General features: G+C 43.8%; 1 protein-coding gene across 1 annotated transcript in view; it reads right to left on the reverse strand.

Annotated features, from left to right (window-relative positions):
* Nucleotides 1–690: 690 nt before the first annotated feature.
* Nucleotides 691–26,936, reverse strand: part of JPH1 (junctophilin 1) — a 122,119-nt gene continuing 95,873 nt past the window's right edge. The window contains 1 exon segment of the mRNA XM_042923738.1: nucleotides 691–791. Within this exon segment, the coding sequence (XP_042779672.1) occupies nucleotides 781–791 (11 nt within the window). The 3' untranslated portion in view covers nucleotides 691–780.

The raw sequence follows: 26,936 nt of genomic DNA on the forward strand, positions 1-26,936 counted from the left end.
TGTTCTGAGTGCTGGGGTTACACAGTAAAGAGATAAACATTCTTGTCTTTAAACAGCTTTAATTCATGTGGTGGAGGGCATTGGGAAAAAAAAAATGTATGTGTTAGGTGTGGTTAACTGTTGTAAAGAAAAATAAGGCAAGTCAAAGGGGTAGAGAGTAACGGAGGGAATGAGGGAAGATTGCTGACTGAATAGGATGACCAGGTCATCTGAGTAAAGATCTGCACGAAGTGAACAAGTGGGGTCTGTGGCTATTTGGGGACATTTCAGGCAAAGGGAATACTAGCAGTGGTCTTCTCAATAGCCAAAAACCATTTATATTAAAAATTTCCATCTAAGTTCCAAAGTCCGGTATCAAAATATTCAGGTGTTGAAAACTTTTGGATCTTGGACTGAGTTTTATTTGTTTCCATCCGGATTTTGGGCAACATATAGATCCTACTATGGAGTCACGGCCTCTTTTGTCATCAGTGCCTGTGAGTGCCTTTTTGCTTATATGGGTTATATGTATAGATATTTATTACATTGAACATTAAATCTAGGAAGTATTTTATTTATTAACTCGCTTAAAAATAACCCATTACATATTAACATAAACAACAGGCTTTTTATGAAAATATGTTTTTCAAAACAAAACCAGAATTTAATGAGAAGAATGGCATTGTTGCATTTTTGCATATCTCTTGGATGTCTGGGGTAATGGAAACCAGCTGAATTCCTCTGTCTGCTTCTGCATCCAAAGTGTTGCAACGTCCCAGGTCACATAGCATCTGGAAAACTTCAATTTATACCTGTGAAAGAATATGAGTAAAAAGGACAAATAACAGGTTAGCATTATTACAAAACAGTTTTGACCTCACAGACCCCCCTCAAAACGTCTTAGGTACCTCCAAGAGTCCCGAAAGCATAGTTTGACAACTTTTCACTTACCGTATTCCAGCCTCAGTACTCCACCTTGGGTGAGCCATTAAATTTTCTGTGCCTGAATTCCTTCATTTTTATTTTTATTTAAAAAAAATTTTTAAATTCATTTTGAGAGAGAGAGCGAGCGAGCAGGAGAGGGGCAGAGAGGGAGAGGAGAGAGAGATAATCCTAAGCACAGAGCCTGAGGCAGAGATCCATGCCACACCAAGTGCTGGATGCTTAACCAACTGAGCCACCCAGGCGCCCCCTCCCCACCATTTATTAAAAGGGAGAGGATAACACTGCTTACCTTGAGGAGTTGACATGACACTCACTTAGAGCTGTGTCTGGTACAGATAAAACTCAATAGTCATTAGCACTATATTTAAATTTTTTAAAAAATATTTATTGTTGACAGAGAGAGCATGAGCGGGGAAGAGGCAGAGAGAGAGGGAGACACAGAATCCGAAGCAGGCTCCAGGCTCTGAGCTGTCAGCACAAAACTCTACACAGGACTCGAACCCACAAACGGTGAGATTGTGACCTAAGCTGAAGTCGGATGCTCAACCGACTGAGCCATCCAGGTGTCCCAGCATTATATTTAAATACAGAAGTTGATTATGACTTTTTTTGAGCTGTGATATTTTTCACAGACAGTATTTCATTTTGTGCTACTTCCTTGGCCAGAAATTCATCCCCTGCTTAAAATCTTCTGGTTATGGAAAAATTAGGCACAGGTGCCAAAAGTATTAAAAACACACACTGCTGTTTTCTTTTTCTGAACAAGATTTTTTTTCCCTCACTGTATTTTAAGGTCCATTAACATTTTTTTTGTATTGATAATCTCTTTGTGATCAGGACTGGGGAAAACATGTCCTCCTTCTACCCAAGAGAAATATGCCTGTACATGATGATTCTTCAAACACAGATTTCATTTGCTATTTTTCCTCGCCAATGATCTGAATTCCTGAGAAGTCCAAGAACAAAACTGCCTTCAACCACGGTAATGGTTCCTTAGGGATCATTGACCTTCAGTGCTTCTGACGCTTATAACCATTTGGCATATTTGATATAATTGTCGTGAAAGCAAGGTGAATTTGAAGTGCCAGTCAAGAACATTAGCATAGCACGTTGATCTTTCCCCCACCATGTTCAGATTGCAGCGATTTCTCTCTGAATTCAGGATGTTTGGCATTTGCAGTCTGTGGTTTGGTTTCACCATGTGAATTAAAATGAAAACGCTTCACGTCACGTAAGCAACAGATGTTCTATGTGTGCAAAGTTGTGTAGTCTTGTAATAACTATCTTAAATGTGAAAGAACTTCAAACGATAATAATACTAGGTTAATCCAAGAAGCATTAGCAGTCTCCTCCTCACCCACCCTGAAAAGGGAAGCATTTATGTAACTAATTAGTTTACCATAGTAAATAATCCACTGACATTTATAAGAAGCATTCCTATTGGAGCCTCGAGTAAATATTATGTTACATGTTAAACTATAAATAGGATGAATTGTGGTCCCAGGCCCAGGTTTAAAATGCTACGGAAAATAAGTGAGCTCCATCTGGGTAAAATGGGTGTTACACGTCCTCCATACACAAGTGTCCAATTGCCCAGCTCGGGTTCCCTATAGCTGCTGTGGAAACTTGACGATTCATCTCACTTTCCAGCGCAGCTCTGCAAGGTAGCTAAAAAAGAGTGAATGTTTCTCTTGGGGAAAAAAAAAAAAAAAAAAAAACCATAGAAGAGGAAAGAAAACAAAGTTTGTAACTGACTTATGGAAGGCGATTCTCTCTAGCTTTAAGTGAATGGTGAAAACAGCATTTCCTACATAAGGCAATTTTGAGTTTCTGCTTGCGGCTTAGATGATTTGAAAAGTTTATGCAAGGAAATCATGATGCTCCAGATCATTTTATTACACTTTATCTTAGCCTCGAAGATCTGTGCATTTAGTGATTTTCTTCAAAGCTGCACATCAGGTATAGCAAGAATAAAGCCCCGAGTAGAAAAATGGATGATGGAACAGGATCTCTACATAGAGAAAGCTTCTCAGGGCCAGAGATTTATGTGAAGCATAAAGCAGGTGCTCAATTTAAGGAAGGCCTAATTAAGAGGGAGCGAGGAGGGGAATAGAAAGGAGAACCAGTATTTTTAGGGCTCACCCAGGCATAGCCAAAGAAGCAGCTGCCTTTCCAGAATATAAGAAAGCACTCACTTGCCCCATTCCTGAAATTCCTACCATGAGAGCCAGACGTTCAAATAAAATCTTTCTCTGTTGAATGGTCACATTCCTGTGTGTGGCAACATATTGATCCATTCAACTCATTGATTCAACATTTCTTCTGACTCATGAATTTTTCTGGAAATGTAAAGATGTCAGAAAAAGAAAAAAGTTGTTTTCTGTCTTGAAGAAGTTCACAGTCTAGTGAAATAGATGAGAAAACAAATGGTGACTGTCTTAGTCAGTTTGGACTGCCATATCAAAATACCACAGACTGGGTGGCTGAACCAACAGACATTTATTTCTCAAAGTTCTGGAGCCAGATCAAGGTGCTGGCAGACTCTGTTCCTGGTAAGGCTTCTCTTCCTGGTCGTGTCTTCATGCGGCAGAGAGAGAGAGAGAGAGAGAGAGAGAGAGAGAGATTGTGCGTGCACTCTAGTGTCTCTTCCTCTTTCTATAAGGACACGAATCCCATCCTGAGGGTCTCACCCTCATGACCTCATCTGTACCTAATCATCTCCCCAAAATCCCACCTCCAAACACCATCACACTGGGGGGGGGGGTAGGGCTTCAACATGTGAATTAGGGGGAGGGACACAAACTTTCAATTGACAACAATGACATTAGTGGGAGATGATTAGGTTCAGATAAGGTCATGAGGGTGAGACCCTCATGATGGGATTAGTATCCTTATAAGAAGAAGAGACACTAGAGAGTGTGTTCTCTCTCTCTCTCTCTCTCTCTCTCTCTCTCTCTCTCTCTCTGCCACACGAAGACAGGGGCAGGAAGAGAAGCCTCACCAGGAACAGAATCTGCCAGCACCTTGATCAGCCACCCAGTCTATGGTATTTTGATATGGCAGCCCAAACTGACTAAGACAGTCATCATTTGTTTTCTTATCTCTCTCTCCCTACTTCACTAGACTATGAACTTCCTTAAGATGGGAAACATACTTTCCTACGTCTGAACAGTTTAATAAGAGAAACAAGTAAACAGGCCAATGTAATGTTGTAAGTGCTGTTAGAGGAATACATCATATTATAGGAACATACTATAAAAGCTATTTGGAGGGCACCTGGGTGGCTCAGTTAGTTAAACGTCCGAGTCTTGATCTTGGCTCTCAGGTCATGATCTCATGGTTTGTGAGACTCAGCCCCATATTGGGGTCTGTGCTGACAGCAGGGAGCCTGCTTGGGATTCTCTCTCTCTCTCTCTCTCTCTCTCTCTCTCTCTCTCTGCCTCCCGCCCCCCCCCCCCCACGTCACAGCACCTCCCCTCTCAAAATAAATAAATACACTCAAAAAAATTTAAATTTTTTTTTTCAACGTTTTTTATTTATTTTTGGGACAGAGAGAGACAGAGCATGAACGGGGGAGGGGCAGAGAGAGAGGGAGACACAGAATCGGAAACAGGCTCCAGGCTCCGAGCCATCAGCCCAGAGCCTGACGCGGGGCTCGAACTCACGGACCGCGAGATCGTGACCTGGCTGAAGTCGGACGCTTAACCGACTGCGCCACCCAGGCGCCCCTAAAAAAATTTAAAAAATAGAAGCCATTTGGCCAAGATGAAGAGAATGAAGAATAAGAGAATGAAGAAAACAGAATTTTAAGATACTTTCATCATATACAATGTTATATTTTTATTTTAAAAAATGTTTTATTTACTCTTGAGAGAGAGAGAGAGCAAGTGGGGGAGGGGCTGGGAGAGAGAGGAGACAGAGAATCTGAAGCAGGGTCTGAACTATCAGCACAGAGCCCCATGTGGGGCTGGAACTCACGAGCTAGGAGATCATGGCCTGAGCTGAAGTTGGATGCTTAACTGACTGAGCCACCCACGTACTCCATAGCTGTTATATTTTTAGATTTCCACTTCCAACTAAAATCATTTTAATATTTTTTGATAGAAAAGGATAGTTAGGTGATTACCTAAATTATTAAATAGCTGTACTACAGATAATGCCCACCTACGTGGTCCTGTGCTTTGGGGACTTTCTATAGAATTGCATATTTCTATGTAGAAAGGCAAAAGTGGTACCTAAGGTGGTAGAAAGCTAAGTGGAGAAATAATTGTCTCTACAATAGTTCCCTCTGATTTGGGTGAAGCTTTTGGATTTGGGTGAAAAAAATTCAGGTGTTCAAGACATAATTAAGAAGGGAAAGGGGGGCATGTCAATGTATGCAAATAACCAGGGTGCTGTGGTCTGAATAGGTCCCCTCAAAGTTCATATATGAAAATCCAAATCCTAAAGATGATGGCCTTATGAGGTGGGGCCTTTGGGAGGTGGATAAGTCATGAGGATGGAGCCTTCATGAATGGAAATAGTGCCCTTATAAATGATCCCTTGCCCTTTCCCTTGTGGGGACATAGCAGGAAGGCACCAAAGATGAACAAGGAGAACAAGTTCTCACCAGAATGTGACCAGGCTGGCACTTTGATGTTGGACTTCCAGCCTCCAGAATCATGAGAAATAAATTTCTGTGGTTATAAGCTACCCAGTGTGGCATTTTGTTAGAGAAGCCCAAGAAGACTAGGACAGAGGGTCACCAGTTACCAGGGCCTTCACTGCCCCTCATACCTGGTGATTCCTTAGGGTGTGCCAAAGCCCTTCCCTGTGAGCCGGCCCATGGAAATCCCCTGGCGTGAAGGATGTTCTTTGCCATCTGGCTTCTGTTACCCCTAAAGAGATGGAAGGGAGGCTACACCCAATATTAATGACCTCAACTGATACTCCCATAGTACCAATAGGCTTAGAAGAAAGAATACAAGGAGTGACAATAAAGTCACAGTAAATGTCCTCTGTTGGAAAACTAACTCCACATGGCTTTCAAGGGCTGATGTGCCCCCAGTTGATGGATTCCCTTACATGGAATCTTGCTGGGATGTGAAGAAGGCTGAGTGAGGGCCGCTGCAGGATACCCTTGGCAATCCTTGTGCTGGGGAGTGTGTGCCTTCTGCACGGCTCTGATTAACTCCCCGCATGAAGAGCTGACCTGGCAGGGCAGAGGGAGCCTTGGTTTCTGATCAGAGGATCATCTTTTAATTCTCTGAAACCACATTGGGACATAGCATCTTCCTGAGGTTGTACAAGGTGCTGGATATTTAAGAGTTCCTCTCCTGTTTTGGTTCCTTTTGTCTAGTACATCTGTTTGGGGAGGGATTCCAGGTGGCAGGGATGGGCTGAGATAGAGACTTCCAGTAGGAATACTTAGGGTCCCCAGGGTTACTCCACACATGGTGGCTTTGATGAATGCCCTACCCAGGTGCCTCGAGGACTGAAGGAGGGGCTGCGGAAGGCTACTTAGTGTCCTGCTCTGGGCTTGACCCTGGTCTACCAGCTTTTCTGCTCATCAGTACTCTGCTACCACTCCATGCCCCCTCCAGGTGCTCCAGCCAGAAAGGAGGTGAGTGTGCAGCACCATTTTCCAGGGAGCTCTCATTCAGTAACCTCTCCCTTTGGGAGGGATCATCAAGGACAGCACCTCTTGCCTCCAGAAGATTCCTATCTCACTCTAAAACCCAGATTTCTTGCCATGGCTTCCTGTGCCCTAGCCCCTGCAGATCTCCTTGCTGTCACTCCCTTCATTCCTTAATTCACATCAGCCTTGCTGGCTTCTTGGCTGACCTGGAATGTGACTGGTGTTATCCTGTCTCTGAGCATGTGTGCTTGCTGTTCCTTCTGCCTGGGTTTGTTTGCAAGCCTCACTCTCTTAAGGGCTTCGTTCCAGTGTTTGTTCAAGGGTCTTATCAGAGACCATCCTAGCTAAAGTACTACCTTTTCTCCTCTCCACATCACCTCTCACTCTCTACCTGCATGTATTTCTTTTCCTGGCACTTCCTACCATCTGACATATGTTGTGTTTGATATAATATGACAAGTGCCTCATCACTGAAATGCAAGCTCTTCAAGAGCAGCTACTTGGCATGCCTGGGGCCTAGAACAGTGTGCAGTGCATAATAGGAACAGTCAGAAATATTTTGGGATGCTTGTTGAGTGGGTAAGGGTGGTTTTCTTAAAGAACCCCCCCCCCCAAAACACAACTGTACCTTCACTGTCTCTGTGTGCTCACCTCTGTTCCCTCTCCAACCCACTGCAGTGAAGTTTTCTCCTTGCTTGAACAATGACTTCTTACATTCACCCAGCCATTTTCAGCCTTATTTGACTTGACCTTTCTGAAGCAATTTATGCTATGAAAAGAGTATTAGTAACTTTGGAGCCAGATAGGTTTGGCTTTAATCCCATTTCACCACTGGTAGCTATGTAATCCTGGGCAAGTTATTTCTCCTCTCTGGGATACAATTTCCATTTTAGTTAAATTAGGAAACTAATACTCACTCATGGGATTTTTCCAGGAGCATTAAGTGAGAGAACATATGTAAAACTCCTGGTACAGGGTTGGGTACTGAATCAGAGCTCAATCAAGGTTCACTCCATTGCTTACTTCCCTTTTCTGCTTCTGTACTCCTCTCTATTCCTTCTTTTCATCTCTGGTTACTTCTTTGTTTCCCTTGTACTTTTCTTTATCCTTCTCCCACCCCTGGAACTATTGTTCCCCAAGGCTGTCCTTAGCCTTGTCCTCCTCATCTGCTGTGTGCTCCCTGAGTTATCTCGTCCACACCTGTGACCCCAGCTACCGTCTGTATATCAGTGATTCCAAGATCCATAGGCCTCCATAGGGCTCCAGACTCCTATCTCCCACCTCCTGTCACCCCTGCACCAGATGTCCCACTGTTGTCTCTAGCTCAACATGTTTAATCTCAACTCGTTAACTCCCTTCCTCCTCTAGGCTCTGCTCCTCCACTGCAGAGAAAGGCAACTTCTTCCCAGTTGCTGGAAATAATTTCTAGTTTCTAAATACCCTTCAAGCAGTTTACCCTCTTTCCTGCTCTCTTAATTGCAACTCTCACTTACTTGACTGCCATTGTTTTTAACTAGTCTCCCCATTCAGTATACCCTCTTTTCTAGATAATCCTCTTTATTAACTTCCTAAAATAGAAATGTGATACATCACTTCTTTTTAAAAACAAAATCACTGAATATTACCTGTCACCTTTAAGACCAAGTTCAAACTCTTTAGCATGACAGATAAAGTTTCATGAATTGGCCCCAAATGTGGGGATCACAAGCCCCCCTGCTTCTGCCTTAGGTTGTTCCTTTCACCTGGAACACCCTCGTCTTCCCTTCTGTCCAGCTGGCAAATTTTGCTTAGCTTCACAGTACTCAGTGTAAACACCACCTTCTCTTTAAACCTTTATTGACTTTGCCAAGCTGGAGAAAGTACCTGCCTGTGGAGTCCCTCCACTCCCACACATTCTTATTTTAAGACTTACCACACTCCACTGTAACCCATTGATTTCCCTATTTCTTGTGTGGTCCTACAGACTGGAATGTCACTGGAGGCATTTACCACTGTTGCCCTCACAGTTAGCACAGTGCCTGGCCCTCAGTAAAGAGAGGGCCAGTGAAGAGAGAGGTTAGTGCTTATTTTAGTAGAGCAAACCGGCAGTGGCCTAGCTCATCCTTTAGAGCATTGACCCTGTTGATAAATGCAGCTTTGCCTTAGTCTTGAACCAGTGTTTCCCTATCACATGCCGTTTGTGATCTGGTTCTAGACTTGCTTTAGGCTTCCATTGTTGTTTGTGTCTTTTAGAATTAGCTCACTTTTTCTTGTGAATCTAATTTGATGGAGTACGTGGAAGTGGTTCATCCACAAGTTCCTCTCAGACTCTGATAGGTCACAATGACTTCTAGTGGGAATAGAAACTCGGGGGCCCTCGGGGCGCCTGGGTGGCTCAGTCAGTTGAGCATCCGACTTTGGCTCAGGTCATGATCTCGCAGTCTGTGGGCTCGAGCCCCGCGTCGGGCTCTGTGCTGACAGCTCAGAGCCTGGAGCCTGCTTCAGATTCTGTGTCTCCCTCTCTCTCTGCCCCTCTCCCACTCATGCTCTGTCTCTCTCTCTCTCTGTCAAAAATAAGTAAACAATAAAAAAAATTAAAAAAAAAGAAACTTGGGGGCCCAAAGTCATGTTGCACGTCTGCCACTATGCAGTTTGCACAAGTCACTTAGCCTCTGAGCTCCACTTTCCTCTTCTGTAAAATGGAAGAATAGTCTTCTTTTTTGAAAATAAGTTTTAAAAATTTATTTATTTATTTTGAGAGGGAGAGAGAGAGAGAGAGGGAGAGAGAGAATCCCATGCAGGCCTCACGCTTAGCATGGAGTCTGACACAGGGCTTGATCTCATGACCCCAAGGTCAGACCTGAGCCAGAATGAAGAGTCTGATGCTTAACCAACTGAGCTACCAGGTGCCCTTGGAAGAATATTCTTCTAGATATTTGTGAGGATTAACTGAAGGTACACAAAAGTACCAAATGCAAGGCAATATTGTTAGGGTGTTGTACCACATGTTTCTACATTTTATAGCATCTTGAAATAAAGAGAGACACATGTCACATGGCTGCCTGGTCTAGCTATTTTGAATGAGGAGAGACCGAATCAAAAATCATGGGTGAAGTCGTGGGGAAATAATGCAGTCCTTAAATAACTCGGAGCATTCAGAACATACCAGGAGACTCTAAGAGAAGTGGTCTAAGAAGCTCTTTTCTTGAAACCTGGACAAGCTGAAATGGAATTTCCTGGGGTGGGGCTGTGAAAACTGGGATGTGTCTGCTTGCTGGGTCTCTCTGAGCTCTGTGCTAGATGAGTTCAGGGCGTTGTCCTGGTACATTCTGCCAATGACCTCTTCTGAGACCATCGGCAATCACTGATGAAGATGTTGCTGTTGCAATTTAGAAATCCAGGAAGCCCCTAAAGAATGTTCCCAACAGAAATTCCCGGAGGTTGTCTGACTTAACAGCTACAGAAATGAATTGGGAGACAGGAGGCCAGAGCAGGAATGGAGCCATCTATGGACAGACCAGTCTGTTTGGAAAGACTTACCAAGTAACTGTATGTGTCAGGCCCACTGTCAAGTTCTGGAAATACAAAGATGAATAGCAAATAGCTTGTGCTTGTAGTGGAAGAAGTTGGAGGAGGAGTTTGGTATCACCAGGGTCTATAGGAAAGGATTTCCCCAAGGAGAGGGGGTCCTTCCCTCAAAGGCTGAACACCACTGAATACTGCAGAAAGGGGACCAAGGCTGCTCTGGCATAGGATGTGTGAGGAAGCCTGGCCTGGGCCCCTCTCTCTGCAGCCCTTTCCCAATAACTGTGAGTGACAGGACATCTGTTCTTCTGTCTCTACACCGTGGTGGCCTGGTTGCCTCCCAGACCACTGGTATGGTCTGAGCTTTGAACAGCCTGAGAGAATTCTTGTTATGGTTCTATCTGATAGGCACCAATGACTCTCCCACTTAGAGATAACTTCCCCAGAGGTGCTTGGGTGGCTCAGTAGGTTAGCATCTGACTCTTGATTTTGGCTCAGGTCATGATCTCACAGTTGGTGAGATAGAGCCCTGCTTTGAGGTCCACGCTGACAGTGCAGAGCTTGCTTAGGATTCTCTCTCTCCATCTCTGTCTGCCACCCACCAAATAAATAAGTAAACAAAAAAAAAGAAAGAAAGAAAGAAAGAAATGTGGAACCTACCTGAGTGGCTCAGCTGGTTAAACATCTGACTCTTGGTTTTGGCTCAGGTCATGATCTCATGATTTGTGAGTTTGAACCCTGCATCAGACTCTGTTTGGGATTCGTTCTCCGTCTCTCTCTGCCCCTCTCCTGCTCACACTGTCTCTGTCTCTCTCAAACTAAATAAACTTAAAAGAAAAGACATAACTTCCCCCAGAGACTTGTACCATCTGAACTTCCACTATTACAAACCCATTCCTTCAGACTCTCAATGAATGATCATTTGAAACGTGAATAATTATGCAAATATGAATAATAGCTAATAACTACTGATATTTCCTCTGTGAAACTCTGGTTTAAGGGCTTTACAATGATTAACTCATTTAATTCTCTTCACAACCTGATGAAGTAGGTATTTTTATTATCCCCATTTTGTACATGATCAATTAAGTAACTTGTCCAAATCAGGTCACACAGCTAGAAAGTGGTAGAGACAAGATTTGGATCCAGGCAGACTGGCTCCAAAGTCATACTATTAATCACTATTCTATTCTAGAAAGAGCATCATTGAGCTTTATTAGCAATTAGTTCCTTAATTTAAATTATGGTAGCCAGTCTTTAATTAATATTTGTGATGTTCCAGGTACCACACTAAGTGATTTTTGCTTATTATCCCATTTATTATTAATAAAACGCAATAGGGTAGTATCATTGGCATTAGCATTTTACAGATGAAGAAAATAAAGACAAGTTGAAGTCACATAAAGCAGGAAATACAGAGACAGGACTTGAAACAAGGTGGCTTAATTTCTAAATCCACGTGTGCAACAATGCATTAGACTGTGAAGTATAATTGGGTGAGAGCAGACATCTGTGAACTGGAATGCCCTATAGAAAGTTTTCTCATGGGACGCCTGGGTGGCTTGGTCGGTTAAGCGTCTGACTTCGGCTCAGGTCATGATCTCACGGTCCGTGAGTTCGAGCCCCACGTCAGGCTCTGTGCTGACAGCTCAGAGCCTGGAGCCTGTTTCGGATTCTGTGTCTCCCTCTCTCTCTGCTCCTCCGCTGTTCATGCTCTGTCTCTCTCTGTCTCAAAAAAAATAAATAAACGTTAAAAATAAATAAATAAAAAAAAAAAAGAAAGTTTTCTCAGGGAGAGGGTGGTTCCTGTGGGGAAAGCCAGTTCAAGGGCTCTGTGGTGCTCTTGGGGGGAAACGGATGTGGAGCAGGGTGGAAACAAACTTTTTTACTCTTCACCCTAACCTGGGGCTAACTCTGCCCTTTGTTCAGCTCAGAATTTGGGGGCTATATTTACTAAAGCTACTTGACCTACATAAGAGGCCAAACATACTATAATTGAACTTTAAAATCTGAAAGGTTAAGGATCTTCATTTCCAACATCCTATCCAATGCCATATGTAAGTTCACTGATAGACACCAACTATCTCTCTACTTGTACATTCTCATTCATAGGAACTCATGGCTTCTCAAGACAGCCATTGCTTTGTGAGAGCTCTCTATTGCTGCTAAGTTATTAATCTGAAGTTTGCCTTCCTGCAACTCCCTGCTTGGAACTAGACAAGTTGGGTCCTTATGTTTTGCATCCATCTGTCTCATTTCACATCATTTCCACTTTGAGGGCTCCTTGCAGGCAATCTAAAAAGCTTTGCTTTCTGCTGCCACAGGACCTTTGCTCATGCTGTTTGCTTTGCCTGGAAGGCTCTCTCTTCTCTCTTCCAATCCATTTTGTGAATTTTGACTCTTCCTTTCACCTCAATTCAATCATTTCTTCAGGAGAGCTTTCCCTATTTCCCCTGACTTGGTGAGATCTCCTAGTTGTATACTTTCAGAATATCATAGTCTTAGATTAAGTTCTCTAAAAACAGAGCCTGAGGTGGGAATATGTGTGCTCATAATTTATTGAAGGAGTGCCCTCAGGAAAACTGGAAGGGAGAGAAGGAAGCAAGATTCTTGTTGCACAAGAATGTGATTTTGGGCAAAATCTTGATTAAACCTGATCTGGAAGGAAGCTCTGTAGGGTAAACTGAACTGAAGTCTGTCCTGCTTTGAGGCAAACATGGAGGCATCTGTATTCCCACCTCAGTCAGTGATTGGCCATGGGCTGCTGGGGTGGGTTAATTTCCAAGCTCTTCCTATAGGAGATGTCAATGGACAATCCTCTAGAGAAGGGCGCAGGTTGAGGCTTTAGGTAAAAACTAGCCACAGCAGCTGGAGGGTGAGCTCACCTACCAAACAAGTAAAAGATATCTCAGAGGTCTGGGTGGGGCACCCACAGGGGATGCTGCAATCAGAACTTCCTTTACACAGAGCATGTGCAAGAAAGACTTCTGTGTTTACATGTGTGATTATTTGATTGAAATGTGTCTCTTCCCTTGGGCCATAATCTCTTTGTAGACAGGACCTCCATCTTTTTTGCTCTTACAGTTTCCATAGTGCTGAGCATAGGGCTTGTAGATAGTTGGTATTCAGTAGGTATTAGTACGTATTAGTAGTTGAGTAAAACATGGATCAACAAATGATCCTCAAGGAAAGGCCTCAAGGAAAGAGAAAAACAGCAGATATAATTTAGATCAAGGTATGTTCCCTCAATGTTCCTTTCTGGGTATCACGGGAAAGAGTGGTGAATGATATTTTTGTTCTCTAGGAAAGTCCTATGGTAACTTCCCATTGATCTTTTGCTATCTCTTACTACCCTGCCTTATACTATTTAGATTGTTGAGGATTTTTATTAATTCTTGCCAATCTGTCCATTGGTTCATTTAATTAGTCAAATCCCACCTGTTGCCATATAGATTGTTGTTGGGGGAGATCAGGGCCCCAGAGGCAATGGGATGAGAAAAAGCTAATTTTTGATGGTAGAGAAGCTGTTTAGAGCTTAAAAGCCTTTAGAGTGTTGAAGGTACTGAGCACTGGGCAGAAGAAACTCTAGCAGATGATAGAAGTTTCTCAGGCACAACTAGTCTGGCTAAAATCCTAGGACTGACTGTATGGACGAAGCAGTAGATTTTCCACGAATGCTCTGTCTTGCCGAAGTGTGTGTGTTGTTTCCATCAGTCAACCAAAAATATTGCCTGGGATTTACTCTGTGTCAAGCAGTGTTCTAGGAACTGGGGATACAGCAGTGAATGAGACACAAAGTCTCTGCCTTAAGGAGAGTTTCTGTTTGTGCACGTGTGTGTGTATGTACACGCGTGTGTGCCTGGGTGCACCTGTGCACGTATCCAGCTCTATGTTCTGCAGCTCTCTAAATCTGCTCCTGAAACATGCATACTCATTGGGATTTCCACAACTCTCCTAGCACAAGTCTGAACAGGATGGTATATGGCCCAGCGTGCTAGCCCAGGAGTTAAGAGAGTTGGTATCCATTCCTGACTCTGTACTGCCCTGCTGGGTCACCTTGGGAACTCTATTTTACCTCTCTGAGTCTCAGCATCTTCACTTATGAAACAAAAGTGTTGGTGCAAACGGTCTTCAGCTGTAGAATTCTTGGGATACATTTCCTGTGGGCCTACTATGTGTTGGTCACCTTTGTGATAGCGCAGTGGATTTCATTTCCTCATGGAATTCTCTGTTGGACTGGTGTTATCTTTGATGAAGAAACTGAAGCCAGAGCCACTGAGTTACTTGCCCAAGGCCATTTAGCAAGCTAGTGTCAGAGCCAGAGTCAGACCTGTTAGAGCTGACCCCAAGTCCAGTGCCTTTGCAGTCACCAGAGCTGACCCACACTGTTCTTCGGTCCTTGCCCCATCCTTACATCTGCTTCCCTCCTCACTCTTGTGCTTGCCATCAGTGAGGAGTGCAAGGTGGCTTTGGTGGGGAGACAGGAGTGGAGGGAAAGTCCCATGTGGATTGGCCACTGCCATGCTGTTTAAGGATCTCTGACTCTACACCCTATTTCATGCTGGTACCAGTGGGTCAGCAGCATGCAGGGGAAAAGGAGAGCCCTCGACAGGAACACTGAGCACACAGGAGCAAGATTTCATGATATTAGCGAATCTGACGTATACCCAGTGACAGGTACGCTCGTTATCATGTTCCTTAGTGTTAAAGAATAAATAGTCTACAGTTACATAAGTATGATTAGTATTAGATTTTAAAAGTTATGCTACGCACTAATAGATTCAGAAGGAAAGAAGACTTGGCTACAATAGAAAATTCTTTACATTCAATGTTCCCCTGAAACTATTCGAGTCCCAGCTCTGACCTTTCCTGATCTTGTGTTCTTGGACAGTGGTCCATTTGGCTCCCTGACCTGAGGTTTCATGATCTATGAAATGGGCACAATGACTATAACTAGTTCTTGGGGTTTGGGTAACAATTTGATAAAGACTTGTAAACTGCAACGTGCCAAACAAATGTTAGTTATTTTGTGGTAGGCTTTATGTGATCCTAGTTGCTGGGAATATGAAAATGAAGAGGGCACAGTCCTGGCCTTAAAACTGCAGCTTTCTTGAGGTGCCTGGGTAGCTTAGTTGGTTAGGCATTGGTCTCTCGATCTCTGCTCAGGTCATGATCTCACAGTTTGTGAGTTCAAGCCCCACATCAGACTCTGTGCTGGTGGCATGAAGCCTGCTTTGGATTCAGTCTCTCCTTCTCTCTGCCCTCCCCCGCTTGTGCCCTTTCTCTCTCTTAAAAAAAAAAAAATAGTAAACTTAGAAAAAGAAATGCTGCTTTCTTGAAGCCCTTGTGGCCAGGCTACCTTTGGCTTGAGTGTTCTAGTCGCTGCAGGTCACATGGTTTCCTATTTCTCTCATCTCCTACAATGAATGTTATGCATGAAGCAGATTGAGTTGATTTGAAGGAATATCTCCTTGCCTCCCATGCACACCTCCAGTCTCCCAGTGTAGATTTTCCTAACAGCAGCATTTGTTTGTCAGTGGCTGATGGCACAGTACAGAAGCAGAATGAAGAGTGGATTGCTAGCATGAATTGCTGGTGGGGAGGAGAAGCCCCCCAGAGCGGCCTGGAACAGCGGAGATTAGGAGCCAGGGACATTGACTTTATCCAGATGTAAGGGGTAAGTGCAACAAGACCACACATTGTCCATTCATAACAACCTCCCTTCTTCTGTTAGCCAGAGAGCCCCAGTTTGAGCTGAGTACATGACCACTAAGCTCCATTATACCTGGGTGTGCTTATGCGACTGAGTTCTATGATGTGCACAGAAGTGACGTGTACAACTTCTGGGTTGTGGACTTAAAGGGCTGAAGTATTTACACAGTCTTCTCACCTTCCCCTAGGCTGGAATGTTGACATGGTGGCTGGAGCTATGGCAGCCGTCTTAGACTACACAGTGTCAGATGCATACCGAGAATGGCAGAACAAGATCAAAAGTGCCTGTGTTCCCAACACCAAAGGGATGTCATTATGTCTTTTTTATAAAGATTTTATTTTATTATTTGAAAAACTTTTTAAGTTTATTTATTTATATTTAGAGAAACAGAAACCACATGAGTAGGGAGGGGCAGAGAGAGAGAGAGAGAGAGAGAGAATCCCCTCAGGCCCCATGCTGCCAGCACAGAACCCGATGCAGGGCCCAAAATTGCGAAACCACAAGATCATGACCTGAGCTGAAATCAAGAGTCAGAGGCTTAACTGACTGAGCCACCCAGGTGTCCCGTAAAGATTTTACTTTTAAGTAATCTCTACCCCCAGTGGGCTCGAACTAATAACTCCAAGATCAAGAGTCACATGCTCTACTGACTGAGCCAGCCAGGTGCCCCAACAGATGTCATCATTAGTAATGGACTACTTCCACACTGCCTGCTATATAAGGGAGAAATATATCCTATTTTTCTTTTTCTTTTTTTTTTAATTTTTTAATGTTTATTTACTTTTGGAGGAGAGACAGAGCATGAAGGCAGGAGGTGCAGAGAGAGAGAGAGACACAGAATCTGAAACGGGCTCCAGGGTCTGAGGTGTCAGCACAGAGCCTGACGGAGGGCTCGAACTCCTGAACTGCAAGATCATGACCTGAGCTGAAGTCAGACGCTTAACCAACTGAGCCACCCAGGTGCCCTTATCCTATTTTTCTTGGGCCTCTGTTATTTTGGCATCTGTTATAGCAGCTGTATTCTAACTAATCCAGCCAGAAAGGGTATTTTTTTAAAAATCCTTTTTTAAATGTTTATTTATTTATTTATTTTTTGAGAGAGAGAGACAGAGAGCAAGCAGGGAAGGGGCAGAGAGAGAGGGAGACACAGAATCCGAAGCAGGCTCCAGGCTCCGAGCTGCCAGCCCAGAGCCCGACGCGGGGCTCGAACTCACAGACCATGAGATCATGACCTGAGCTGTAGTCAGCCGCCCAACCGACTGAGCCACCCAGGCGCCCCAAGAAAGGGTATTTTTGTGCCCTGGTGGTGATGGACACTTCTATACACTGTGGGAACCATTTGGTTGAGGTGGTTATAATTTCGTGCAATAAATTCAGACATAGATATTTCAAGAGTGTTTTGACATTACCACATAATAATCGTTGGGCAATTTATTAACCTCTGTGTCTCAGCTTCCTCATTTGTAAATTATAATAATAAGAGACCTAACAATACCAGCTTCCAGCATTTTGTTGAGCACATAGCTTGGTTCAGGCGCCAGTTGGGATTAAGTGAAGTAAGAAATTCTTAAGGAAACGTAATATAAATGTGAATTATTTTAAACTTTATTGTACATATACATATATATACATATTGTACATATATTATTTTTTTCCATACTGATTTCTTGTTAACAGCTAATGGGCATTGACCACTTTATGAGGCTTACCATCCCCCAAAAGACCTCATTTAAAATTGAGCATATTATAGATACTTAATGAATGTCTGTTAAAGCCATAGCTTATTTTTTAATGTTTATTTATTAAAAAAAATTTTAACATTTATTTTTGAGAGAGAGAGAGAGAGCAGGGGAGGGCAGAGAGAGACAGAGACACAGAATCCAAAGCAGGTTCCAGACTCTGAGCTGTCAGCACAGAGCCTGATGTAGGGCTCGAACTCATGGACCTGCGAGATCATGACCTGAGCTAAAGTCGGATGCTTAACAGACTGAGCCACCCAAGAGCCCCAATGCTTATTTATTTTTGAGGGAGGGAGGGAGGGAGAGAGAGAGAGAGAGAGAGAGAGAGCGAGCGCACATGGGGGAAAGGCAGAGAGAGGAAGACAGAGTATCTGAAGTGGGCTCTGTGCTGATAGCAGGAAGCCTGATGCGGGGCTCGAACTCACAAACCGTGAGATCAGGACCTGAGCTGAAGTCAGACACTCGGCTGACTAAGCCACCCAGGCACCCCGGCATAGTTTATTTTTAATATTTCTATTCACAGAATATTTTTGTCTTAATTAAAAAAATTTAATTGTGTTATTATATACCATAAAGCTTACCGTTTTAACCATTTTTAAGTGTACAATTCAGTGGCATTAAGTCCATTCATGTTGTGCGGCCATCACCACCATCCATTTCCAGAAAGTTTTCATCATCCCAAACAGAAATCTCACACCCATTGAACATACCTCCCCGTTTCCCCTCCCCTTCCGGCCTCTGGTAAACTGCATTCTATTTTCTGTCGCTATGACTTTGCCTTTTCTGGGTACCTCACAGAAGTGGAATCCTATAGCATTTGTCCTTTTGCGTCTGGCTTGTTTCACTTGGCATGTTTTCAAGGTTCATCCATGTTGCAGCACATGTCAGAATTCTGTTCCTTGCTAAAGCTGAACAATATTCTGTTGTGTGCATATAGCACATTTTGTGTATCCATTCGTCTGTTGGTGGACACCTGGGTTCCTCCTACCTTTTGGCTGTTGTGAATAAATCCTCTGTAAACGTGAGTGTACAGGTTGTTGGTTTCTTGTTAAGGCAGCAATTTTGACTTCTCCTCTGGAGTGGACAGCTCTGTTTCCATGGGGCGGTGCGGTGCTGGGACCTGCCGACAGAGTTTCTGCTGGAGGCGTGCATGGAATATTGAAAATGCCTTTTTGGTGCCTAGACACAACAACTGGTCCCTGGCACAGCCGTGAGAATGTTTGCACTGTGTTGCCATCGCCTCGCTTTGCACGGAAGGACGCCGAGGGACAGAGAGAACATGGGGAGGGTGACATTGGCGTGTATGGGCACAACCTACATTTGTGCAAATGAGCTTCTCTCTGTCTGTTCCCGGATGTAACGTGTCCAACCTGACATTGGCCGGCTTCATGAAGGGGAGCCTCGATTTGCGGAAGAGAGTCAGAGGCTGGCGTCTTGGAGCTAGAGGTCAGGCTTCCATACCCCGGTACTGTAAGTGCTGTATGTGTTTGGCTGATAATCCTGTGGTCTCAGGGTTGGCTCCCTGTTATAGAAACAGAAGCTGATGACTTTGAAGCTGTGTTACAGAAGAAGAATGCCTGAGGAATGTGGCCATTACTCCAACTTCTGAGAAATGCAATCATAAGGATTCTCACTTAGGTCATCTAGCTCCAAAGACGTGGCTCCCCAGGCCTGCAGGTTTAATACTGGCTGCCAGTGAATTTTAGAGTCCGCATCAACATAGAAACCACTGCATGGCCTTGGAGTCTGTCACGTTGATCCTGCAGTCTGTGATATCAGATTCCAGGATGATGGGATTTTGACTGTCTCTAAGTTTCAGACAAAGTCAGATGAGGACAGCACAGGCAGGTGTTCTCATATGTCCTTGGTTTGGGGAAGTGTCCCTTTGAGTTTCAATCATTCAGTAAAAGTTCAGATCCTTTCATGTGTTGTGGTTTTAAACTTCCTGTTTTTACTGCTTGCCAAAGTGTGTAAAAGGCCTAATAAGATACACTAAGAAAAATAAGGATGTTGGGTTGTGTTAGAAAAAAAAAAAAGGACTTACGTTTAATTTTTTGGTGAAAGGCAGGAATAAAAGAGTTTATGGAATAGAATAGCCCCAACTCCACTAGCTTGGGTCCAGTGCCCTCATTTGTTTTGCTTGCTGGGTTTCTAAAAAATTAAATCATTCTCTCTCTCTCTCCTTCTTTAGTTGAAAAAGAAATATACGCACATTGCCTTCGCCCAGGAAACAGAGCTTGAAGGAATGCTGAAGTGCTATTGGTTAATTGGGAGGGACAAGGACATACTGGCCAGAGTGAGAAACGAGGTGTGGAGGTAGGGAAGCACGGGAAGCAAATGTAAGGTGGCATATTACTTCGCATACACTGAGAAGGTGGCCGCTGTTTCACAAAGGGCTCTAGGCAGTTTCTCTGTCCCGTGAGGTGGCTCCAGACAAGATGCACAGAAACACCACACACTGGAGCGGTCCACTGGGGATGAATGAGGAAGAAATGTATTTGTTGCCTCTCTTCTACCCCCTGTCTTTCCATAAGCTGAAGTTCACCCCTGGGGTGTTATTGCCCCTGCCCCCTCAGGTTGTTTCACCTGATCCCTTAGCAACTGTGGAGGTTGGGCCCCACCATGTGGTGTTCCCTCTGAAGCGGTGGGAGGAGCCAGAGACACTGGCCCTGAGCTCACCTGGTAAAACCAGTGTGTTACCACAGCAGCAGGTGAGCAGGGGGAATAGCAGGTCTAGAAAGAGCTGAAGCTACAGAATTGGGGGTAGCCCCTAAGATATGTCGATATAGGCATAGTAAACATTCAAGCAGTACAAAAGAGTATCCAATCAATACGTTTCCCTTCTACCACGGACCTTCAAGTCACCGTCTGTAGTTTGTCACAACATCCTGTATATACAAAATATTCATCTCTGTTGGTAAAATTGTATCAGGATAAGATTTTGCTGCTTGTGGTAGAAACCCCAAATATGGGGTTTCAAAAAGATAGAGCTTTATTGTTCTCCATTGTGAAGAGTCCGAGGAAGGCAGGAGGGAGGCAGACAAATGGTAGCTTCCGGGTTATCATAATGCTCCATCAATCTAGCATGGTTTCTTCCTCAAAGTTGCTCCTTGTTCCAGAATAGTTACTGCAGCTCCAGCCATCATATCCATGTACCAGGCCAAAATTAAAAAGAAAGGACAAACGGGTGTGTTCTCCTGGCTGAGTTAACTTAATTGAAGCAGCTTTCTTAGTGACCTTGCCCCACTTACAGCTCATGATCACCTCCAACAGCAAGGGAGGCTGGGAAATAAGGTGTTGGTTTTCAGGTGCTTTGGGGAACCCAGGATAAAGTCAGGGTTCATTTAGTAAGAATTAAGGAAAGGATGAATACCGGGAAGACAGCTAGACAGCTTTATTTTACACAAATTCTATACCATGCTTTTTACAATTTAATGTTTATTGTAATCTATATAGACTCAATCACTTCGAATATGTGCATTGCACTCTGCGCTGCATAAATACTAAAATGTGCTTAACATGTCCTTTATGGGTAGATACTGAAATTATTTCCAATATGTTGGCTATTATAAATAGCATTGCAATTAACATCCATATATATATGGATATATAGATCGATCACTCATTATTCAAATATACGTCTCCAGGATAAATTTACAAATGAGGAATGGCTGGGTCAAAAGGATAACTGTATTTTACCTTTCACTAAATAGTGTCAAATAGCTTTCCAAAGTGTTAACATTAATTCACATTACTCAACAGTTATATATAAGTGTTTATTGTCTTCCAGATAAGCACTGTGAAGGGAACACAGATAATACTGTGTATTATTAAACTTTATGACTCCCTCCAACTTCATAGGTAAAAATGCGATCCAGTCAGTTTGAATTTCATTCTCTTATGAACTTTTTAAGTGATCATAGGCTGCCCTCAATCCTACTTATGTCCTGGTCCTAAACCAGTTTAGATCAATGACTATTTATATGACTCTTCAAGATTCAGAAAGAAAGATTTAATTTCTCAAGTTGCAATCCATTCTAGTAGATTAAAATTAAAAAAATTTTAACATAACAGCTTTATTGCTATTTAATTCACATGTAAATTCACCCTGGTAAAAAAAAAACAAAAACAAAAACAACTTCACTCTCGTAAAGTGTGTAATTCGCTGGATTTTAGTATATTCAGAGTTGTGCAACCATCGCTATTATCTAATTTTAGAACATTTTCCTCATCCTCAGAAGGAACCCTGTTACCCATTAATAGCACTCCTTGTTTCCTCCCTCCCCACAGTCCGTGACAACCACCTAGTCTACTTTCTGTCTCTGTGGATTTGCCTATTTGTCTGTTTTGGACATTCCGTATAAATGGAATCATACCATATGTGGCCTTTTGTGACTGACTCCTTTCACTTGGCACAATGTTTTCAAACATCATCCACAACGTGGTAGCTTTCAGTACTCCATTCCTTATTTTATTTTTGGTAAGATATACTAACAACATTTATCATTTTAATAGTTCGTGAGTGTACAATTCAGTAGCATTAAATATATTCATCGTGTTGTCAGCCCATCACCACTATCTATACCCCCAAATTTTTCATCCTCCCCAATGTAAATTCTATACCCATTAAACAATAACTCTACCTTCCTACCTCCCCCAACCTCTGGTAACCTCTCTTCTACTTTCTGTCTGTGAATTACCTGTTCTAGGCACCCCCTAGAAAGGGAATCAGACAATATTTGTCTCTCTGTGTCTAGCTGATTTCACAAAGCATAATGTTTTCAAGGTTCATTCATTTTGTAGCATATAGTCCATTTGTTTTCTGTGGCTGAATAGTATTCCACGGCATGTATGCATCACATTTTGAATGTATTTTATATAAGTAAGGTTGAGGTGAAACATTTTTAAAACTGTTTTTGTTTGTTTGTTTGTTTATTTATTTAGAGAGAATGAGCAGAGGAGGGACAAAGAGAGAGGAGAGAGAGAATCCCAAGCAGGCTCCTGCTCCACACTGAACCCGATGCAGGGCTCCATGCCACGACTGAGATCATGACCTGAGCCAAAATCTAGAGTTGCATGCTTAACCAGCTGAGCCACCCAGGTGCCCCTAAGACTGTCTTTATAAAACAAGAAGTTTTTCATTATATTTTAGCAGCATACATCCCCCTGTAGTTTTAACTCATTTTCCTTCCATAGAGATTTGTTTATTCATTCACTAATTCAGCAAACATTTATTGAGCAACTTCCTTGCTCCCAACTCCAGGGTAGAATGCAAAGGAGAATAAAGAATGGTCTCTATTTCCAATGAGCCAACAGTGGAAAAGGAAAAAAGGCAAGGCAATTAACAATTACTGGTTGCTACAGCAATAGGAAGGGCCTATTCGTTCTGAGGAGGTCAGGGAATGTTTCTTCGGAGAAATAATGATTGACTTGAGCATTAAAGAATGAGGTTGGACAAGTGTGGTGGGAGGGGGATGACCTTCCAGGTAGGGTGAAAGCACAGGTAAAGAAAGTCATGAGAGTCTGGGTGGCTTAGTCGGTTAAGCATTGACTTCAGTTCAGGTCATGATGTCATGGTTGGTGAGCTCGTGCCATACTTTGGGTGAGATTGAGCCCCACTTCGTGTGTGCACGAGGCCTGCTTCAGGTGAGCATGAGTCCCGCTTCTGTCTCTCTCTGCCTCTCTCTCTCTGACCCTTGCTCACTCTTCCCCCTCTCTCTCGAAAGAAAGAAAGAAAGAAAGAAAGAAAATCATGAGACATATGAGGAAGCATGGTGCATTTACATGGTGTCTTTGAGGTTGTTATCGTATGAAGTATCACATTGGGGATCTGTAGTACAATGCTGGTCACAAAACCAAAGGTGAGCAGACCCTGTCCCTGGAGGCCTTTACTATATAATACAGATGGGAACTTATGAGAGGCCCAACTAAGTCAGAGGCAGTGGAAATGAAGTGGGGGGTAGATTCAAAGAATATTTAGTGACATTGAATAGATGGGAGTTGGTGATAAATTACATTTGACCAATGAAAAGGAAGAAGTACATAGGATTGCAAAGATAACAGCCTCAGGGACCTAGAGGGGAGTGAGGAGTTTGGTTAGAGACTTAAATGTGGTTTGTAAACACCTTAAGTTACATTTTAAGTAAACTTGGACCAGGTCCAAAGCTTTCAAAAGGCTCCAGAAAAGGTAGATTAAGTGTTCTGCTCTCCCTTCAAAGTCCAGTTCAATTTTCCCATTTGACCTCTTAAATATGGAATCTCTTGTACTGTTGCTGACACATCACCGGATCAGGTTTTCTTTTCTTTTCTTTTCTTTTCTTTTCTTTTCTTTTCTTTTCTTTTCTTTTCTTTTCTTTTCTTTTCTTTTATAATTTATTGTCAAATTGGTTTCCATACAACACCCAGTGCTCATCCCAAGAAGTGCCCTCCTTAACGCCCATCACACACTTTCCCCTCTCCTTCACCTCCCATCAACCCTCAGTTTGTTCTCAGTATTTAAGAGTCTCTTATGTTTTGCCTCTTTCCCTCTCTGTAACTCTCCCCCCCCCCCCGCCCCCCACTGGATCAGGTTTCTATTCCTCTCCCTTCCTCTCTTTCCTCTCAGTCCTCCCTTCCCCCTCTGTTTCCTTGCAATATTCTTTTACAAATTTATGTTGAACCATCCTATGGCTGGCCAGGGAGAGAAGGAGCCCAGGACTTTCTTTCTTTCTTTTTTAAGTTTATTTATTTATTTTTTTTGGGGGGGGAGCAAGCATGAGCAGGGAAGGTGTAGAGAGAGAGGGAGGGGGAGAGAGAGAGAGGGAGGGAGAAAGAGAGAGAGAGAGAGACAGAGACAGAGACAGAGACAGAATCCCAAGCAGGCTCTGGGCTATCAGTGCAGAGCCCAACACGGGGCTCAATATCATGAACCGTGAGATCATGACCTGAGCTTAAATTAAGGATCGGAAGCTTAACCACCACCAAAGCGCCCGGGGGAACCCAGGCCTTTCTATGCAGCACTCCTTTCCCCCCAGTGCTTGCCTGCATTGTGGTGGATACAAAGGAATTCACTTTCTGGCTGGTTCCCTTGGTGAGAGCGCTGCATGGAACCAGCAGATGCCTCACAAGGAGGAAAAGCTGTTGTTAGGGTAGGAAATGCGGGTAATTGGCGTGCTGTCTTCCGCCTGCCGACGCTGCCCTGAAAACAAGCTGCCATAGAGTTCAGCTGTGCTTCCTGCACACAGGCTCTGTTCTTCTTTGGGAATTAGAAACACACTGATCTGAGCTGTAAAAGCTGATGGTTGGAGACAGTCCAATTGCATATATCATCTGAGAGGCTCTAACTAACGTATTGTTCTGTCAGCGGGGCCACCAGGGTGGTGACCAAGCTGGCTTTTGACTGCCACTTTTCCTCTTCTGTGACCCAGAATTTCAGTAGCACAGTGCTGGGCCCAGGAAACCCAGGGGACTCAGAGAGTCAATGTGTGTCTGTCTCCTTTGCCAGAATGCAAGCTTTCTGAGGACAGGGGAGTGGAGTTTACTTTTGTACATTTGTGTTTCCCAAAGCACCTTGCCTCCTGTTCTTCCAGAGAAAAGGTAGTTCAAGTCCATTTACTTAATTGGCCTGGTTCTGAGAAAGTGGCATCATCACGTTCTCCCTTTCCCGGCCCATTCTCAGGTGAGCTGATAGGGCTTGGAGCAGGTGTTCACGTTACCAATTTCCCAGGATCTCTCTCAAGAGGGCAGACACAAGATTGCCTTCTCCTTGGTGTCTGGGGATGGCTAAGGGATCAGCTGAAGAGGAAAGAGCTTACCTCCCCTTGGGGTCTGGGGGACACACTAATATTTCACACTTTCCCACAAGGTTGAAGCTGGAGAAATGACTTTCACTTGGTGACCTGATGACCCCGGAGGGAACGCCCTCCCCAAGCTTGCTGGCTCATCAAAGGCCCACCTCCAACCCTTTATTGGTCTGTTTGTGTGCCAGAGCCCCCATCAGCCTGAGCTTCTCTGCTCGAATGGCTGCGGTTGGGGTGTGGGACACAGATTCATGAACAAGGAAAGAACCACAGCCACTGGCTACAAAAACCAAGTGGGGCATCGGGTCCAGGTGACTCTCCAAAGCAAACTCCTTCCACAGACAAGGTAAGAAAGGAATTTTACCAAGAAAAAAAATCATGAAAATTCTTAAGAGGAAGAAATTAGAGCTTTCAGGAGGTTTTATGGAACTAAAGAATTATGGTTTTTTGAAGAAATTCAATAGATGCATTTTGAGCACTTATTTCTGTAAAAAGAAAACACCTTTTGCTGAGCATTTTGAGGAGTATAATGATGACCGAGATTGCCCTTCTCTTAAGGAGTTTATAATCTGCTGAAGAAAAGAGACTAAAACCAGTAGAAGTGGAGAAAGAAGGATGACAGAAGAGCTTATATGAAGTAAGAAACAGTGTTTTTGCTCGTAGGAGCCATTAGTTCTTTTTAATTTTTTTAAAATGTTTATTTATTTTGAGAGAGAGAGAGAGAGAGAGCATGAGCAGGGGAGGAGCAGAGAGAGAGACACAGAATCCAAAACAGGCTCCAGGCTCCGAGCTGTCAGCACAGAGCCCGACGCGGGGCTCGAACTCACAAACTGTGAGATCATGACCTGAGCGGAAGCCGGATGCTCAGCCGACTGAGCCACCCAGGCGCCCCCTTTTTAATTTTTTTAATGTTTATTTTTGAGAGACAGAGCATGTGCGAGGCAGGGGCAGAGAGAGAGACACACAGCATTCGAAGCCAGCTCCAGGCTCCAGGCTGTCAGCACAGAGCCCGAGGTGGGGCTCAAACCCACAAACTGTGAGATCATGGTCCGAGCCGTAGTCGGACGCTTAACCGACTGAGCCACCTAGGTGCCCCTGGGAGCCATTTGTTCTAAATGGCAGGGGAGGGCAGCCTCAACAGAGGGAGCACGGTTTCAGCTGGGTTTCAGGAGATGGGAGGGTCGCAGCTGGGGGCCAGCAGAGAGGGCAGATGGGGCTGTGAATCCTGGGCTGGGGGAAGACACTAGCGAGGCTGGAGCGACATCATGGCAGATGAGTCTGGAAAGTGGTTTGGAGCCAAATGGAAGAGGGTCTTGATCGCTGTGGTGATACGTGCACCGCGCATGATGTCAGCCCTCTGAGGGGTTTCACAGGTGTAGAAGCAGTGTGAGGAACCCGGATGTTGGTATCAGGCGGACTTAGGTTGAGAGTCCTATTACACCCCTCAGAGCCCTGTGGCCTTGGAAGGCCCTTCTGTAATGGTATTGCTGAAGTAAGAAGAGAAGTGCTGGAGGGACTGGGGATGATATACATGGGGTGTTTGGTAGGTCATGGCCGCTCGGTGTAAGTCTGCTGCATGAAGAAACGACTCAGAGGGAGGTACGGGTATTTTATCTGATGTTATAGTTGAAATGTTTGAGGTTGAAAGAGTTTAACTAGCT

Source organism: Panthera leo, chromosome F2 (genome assembly GCF_018350215.1).
Source record: "Panthera leo isolate Ple1 chromosome F2, P.leo_Ple1_pat1.1, whole genome shotgun sequence".
NCBI classification, from domain to species: domain Eukaryota; kingdom Metazoa; phylum Chordata; class Mammalia; order Carnivora; family Felidae; genus Panthera; species Panthera leo.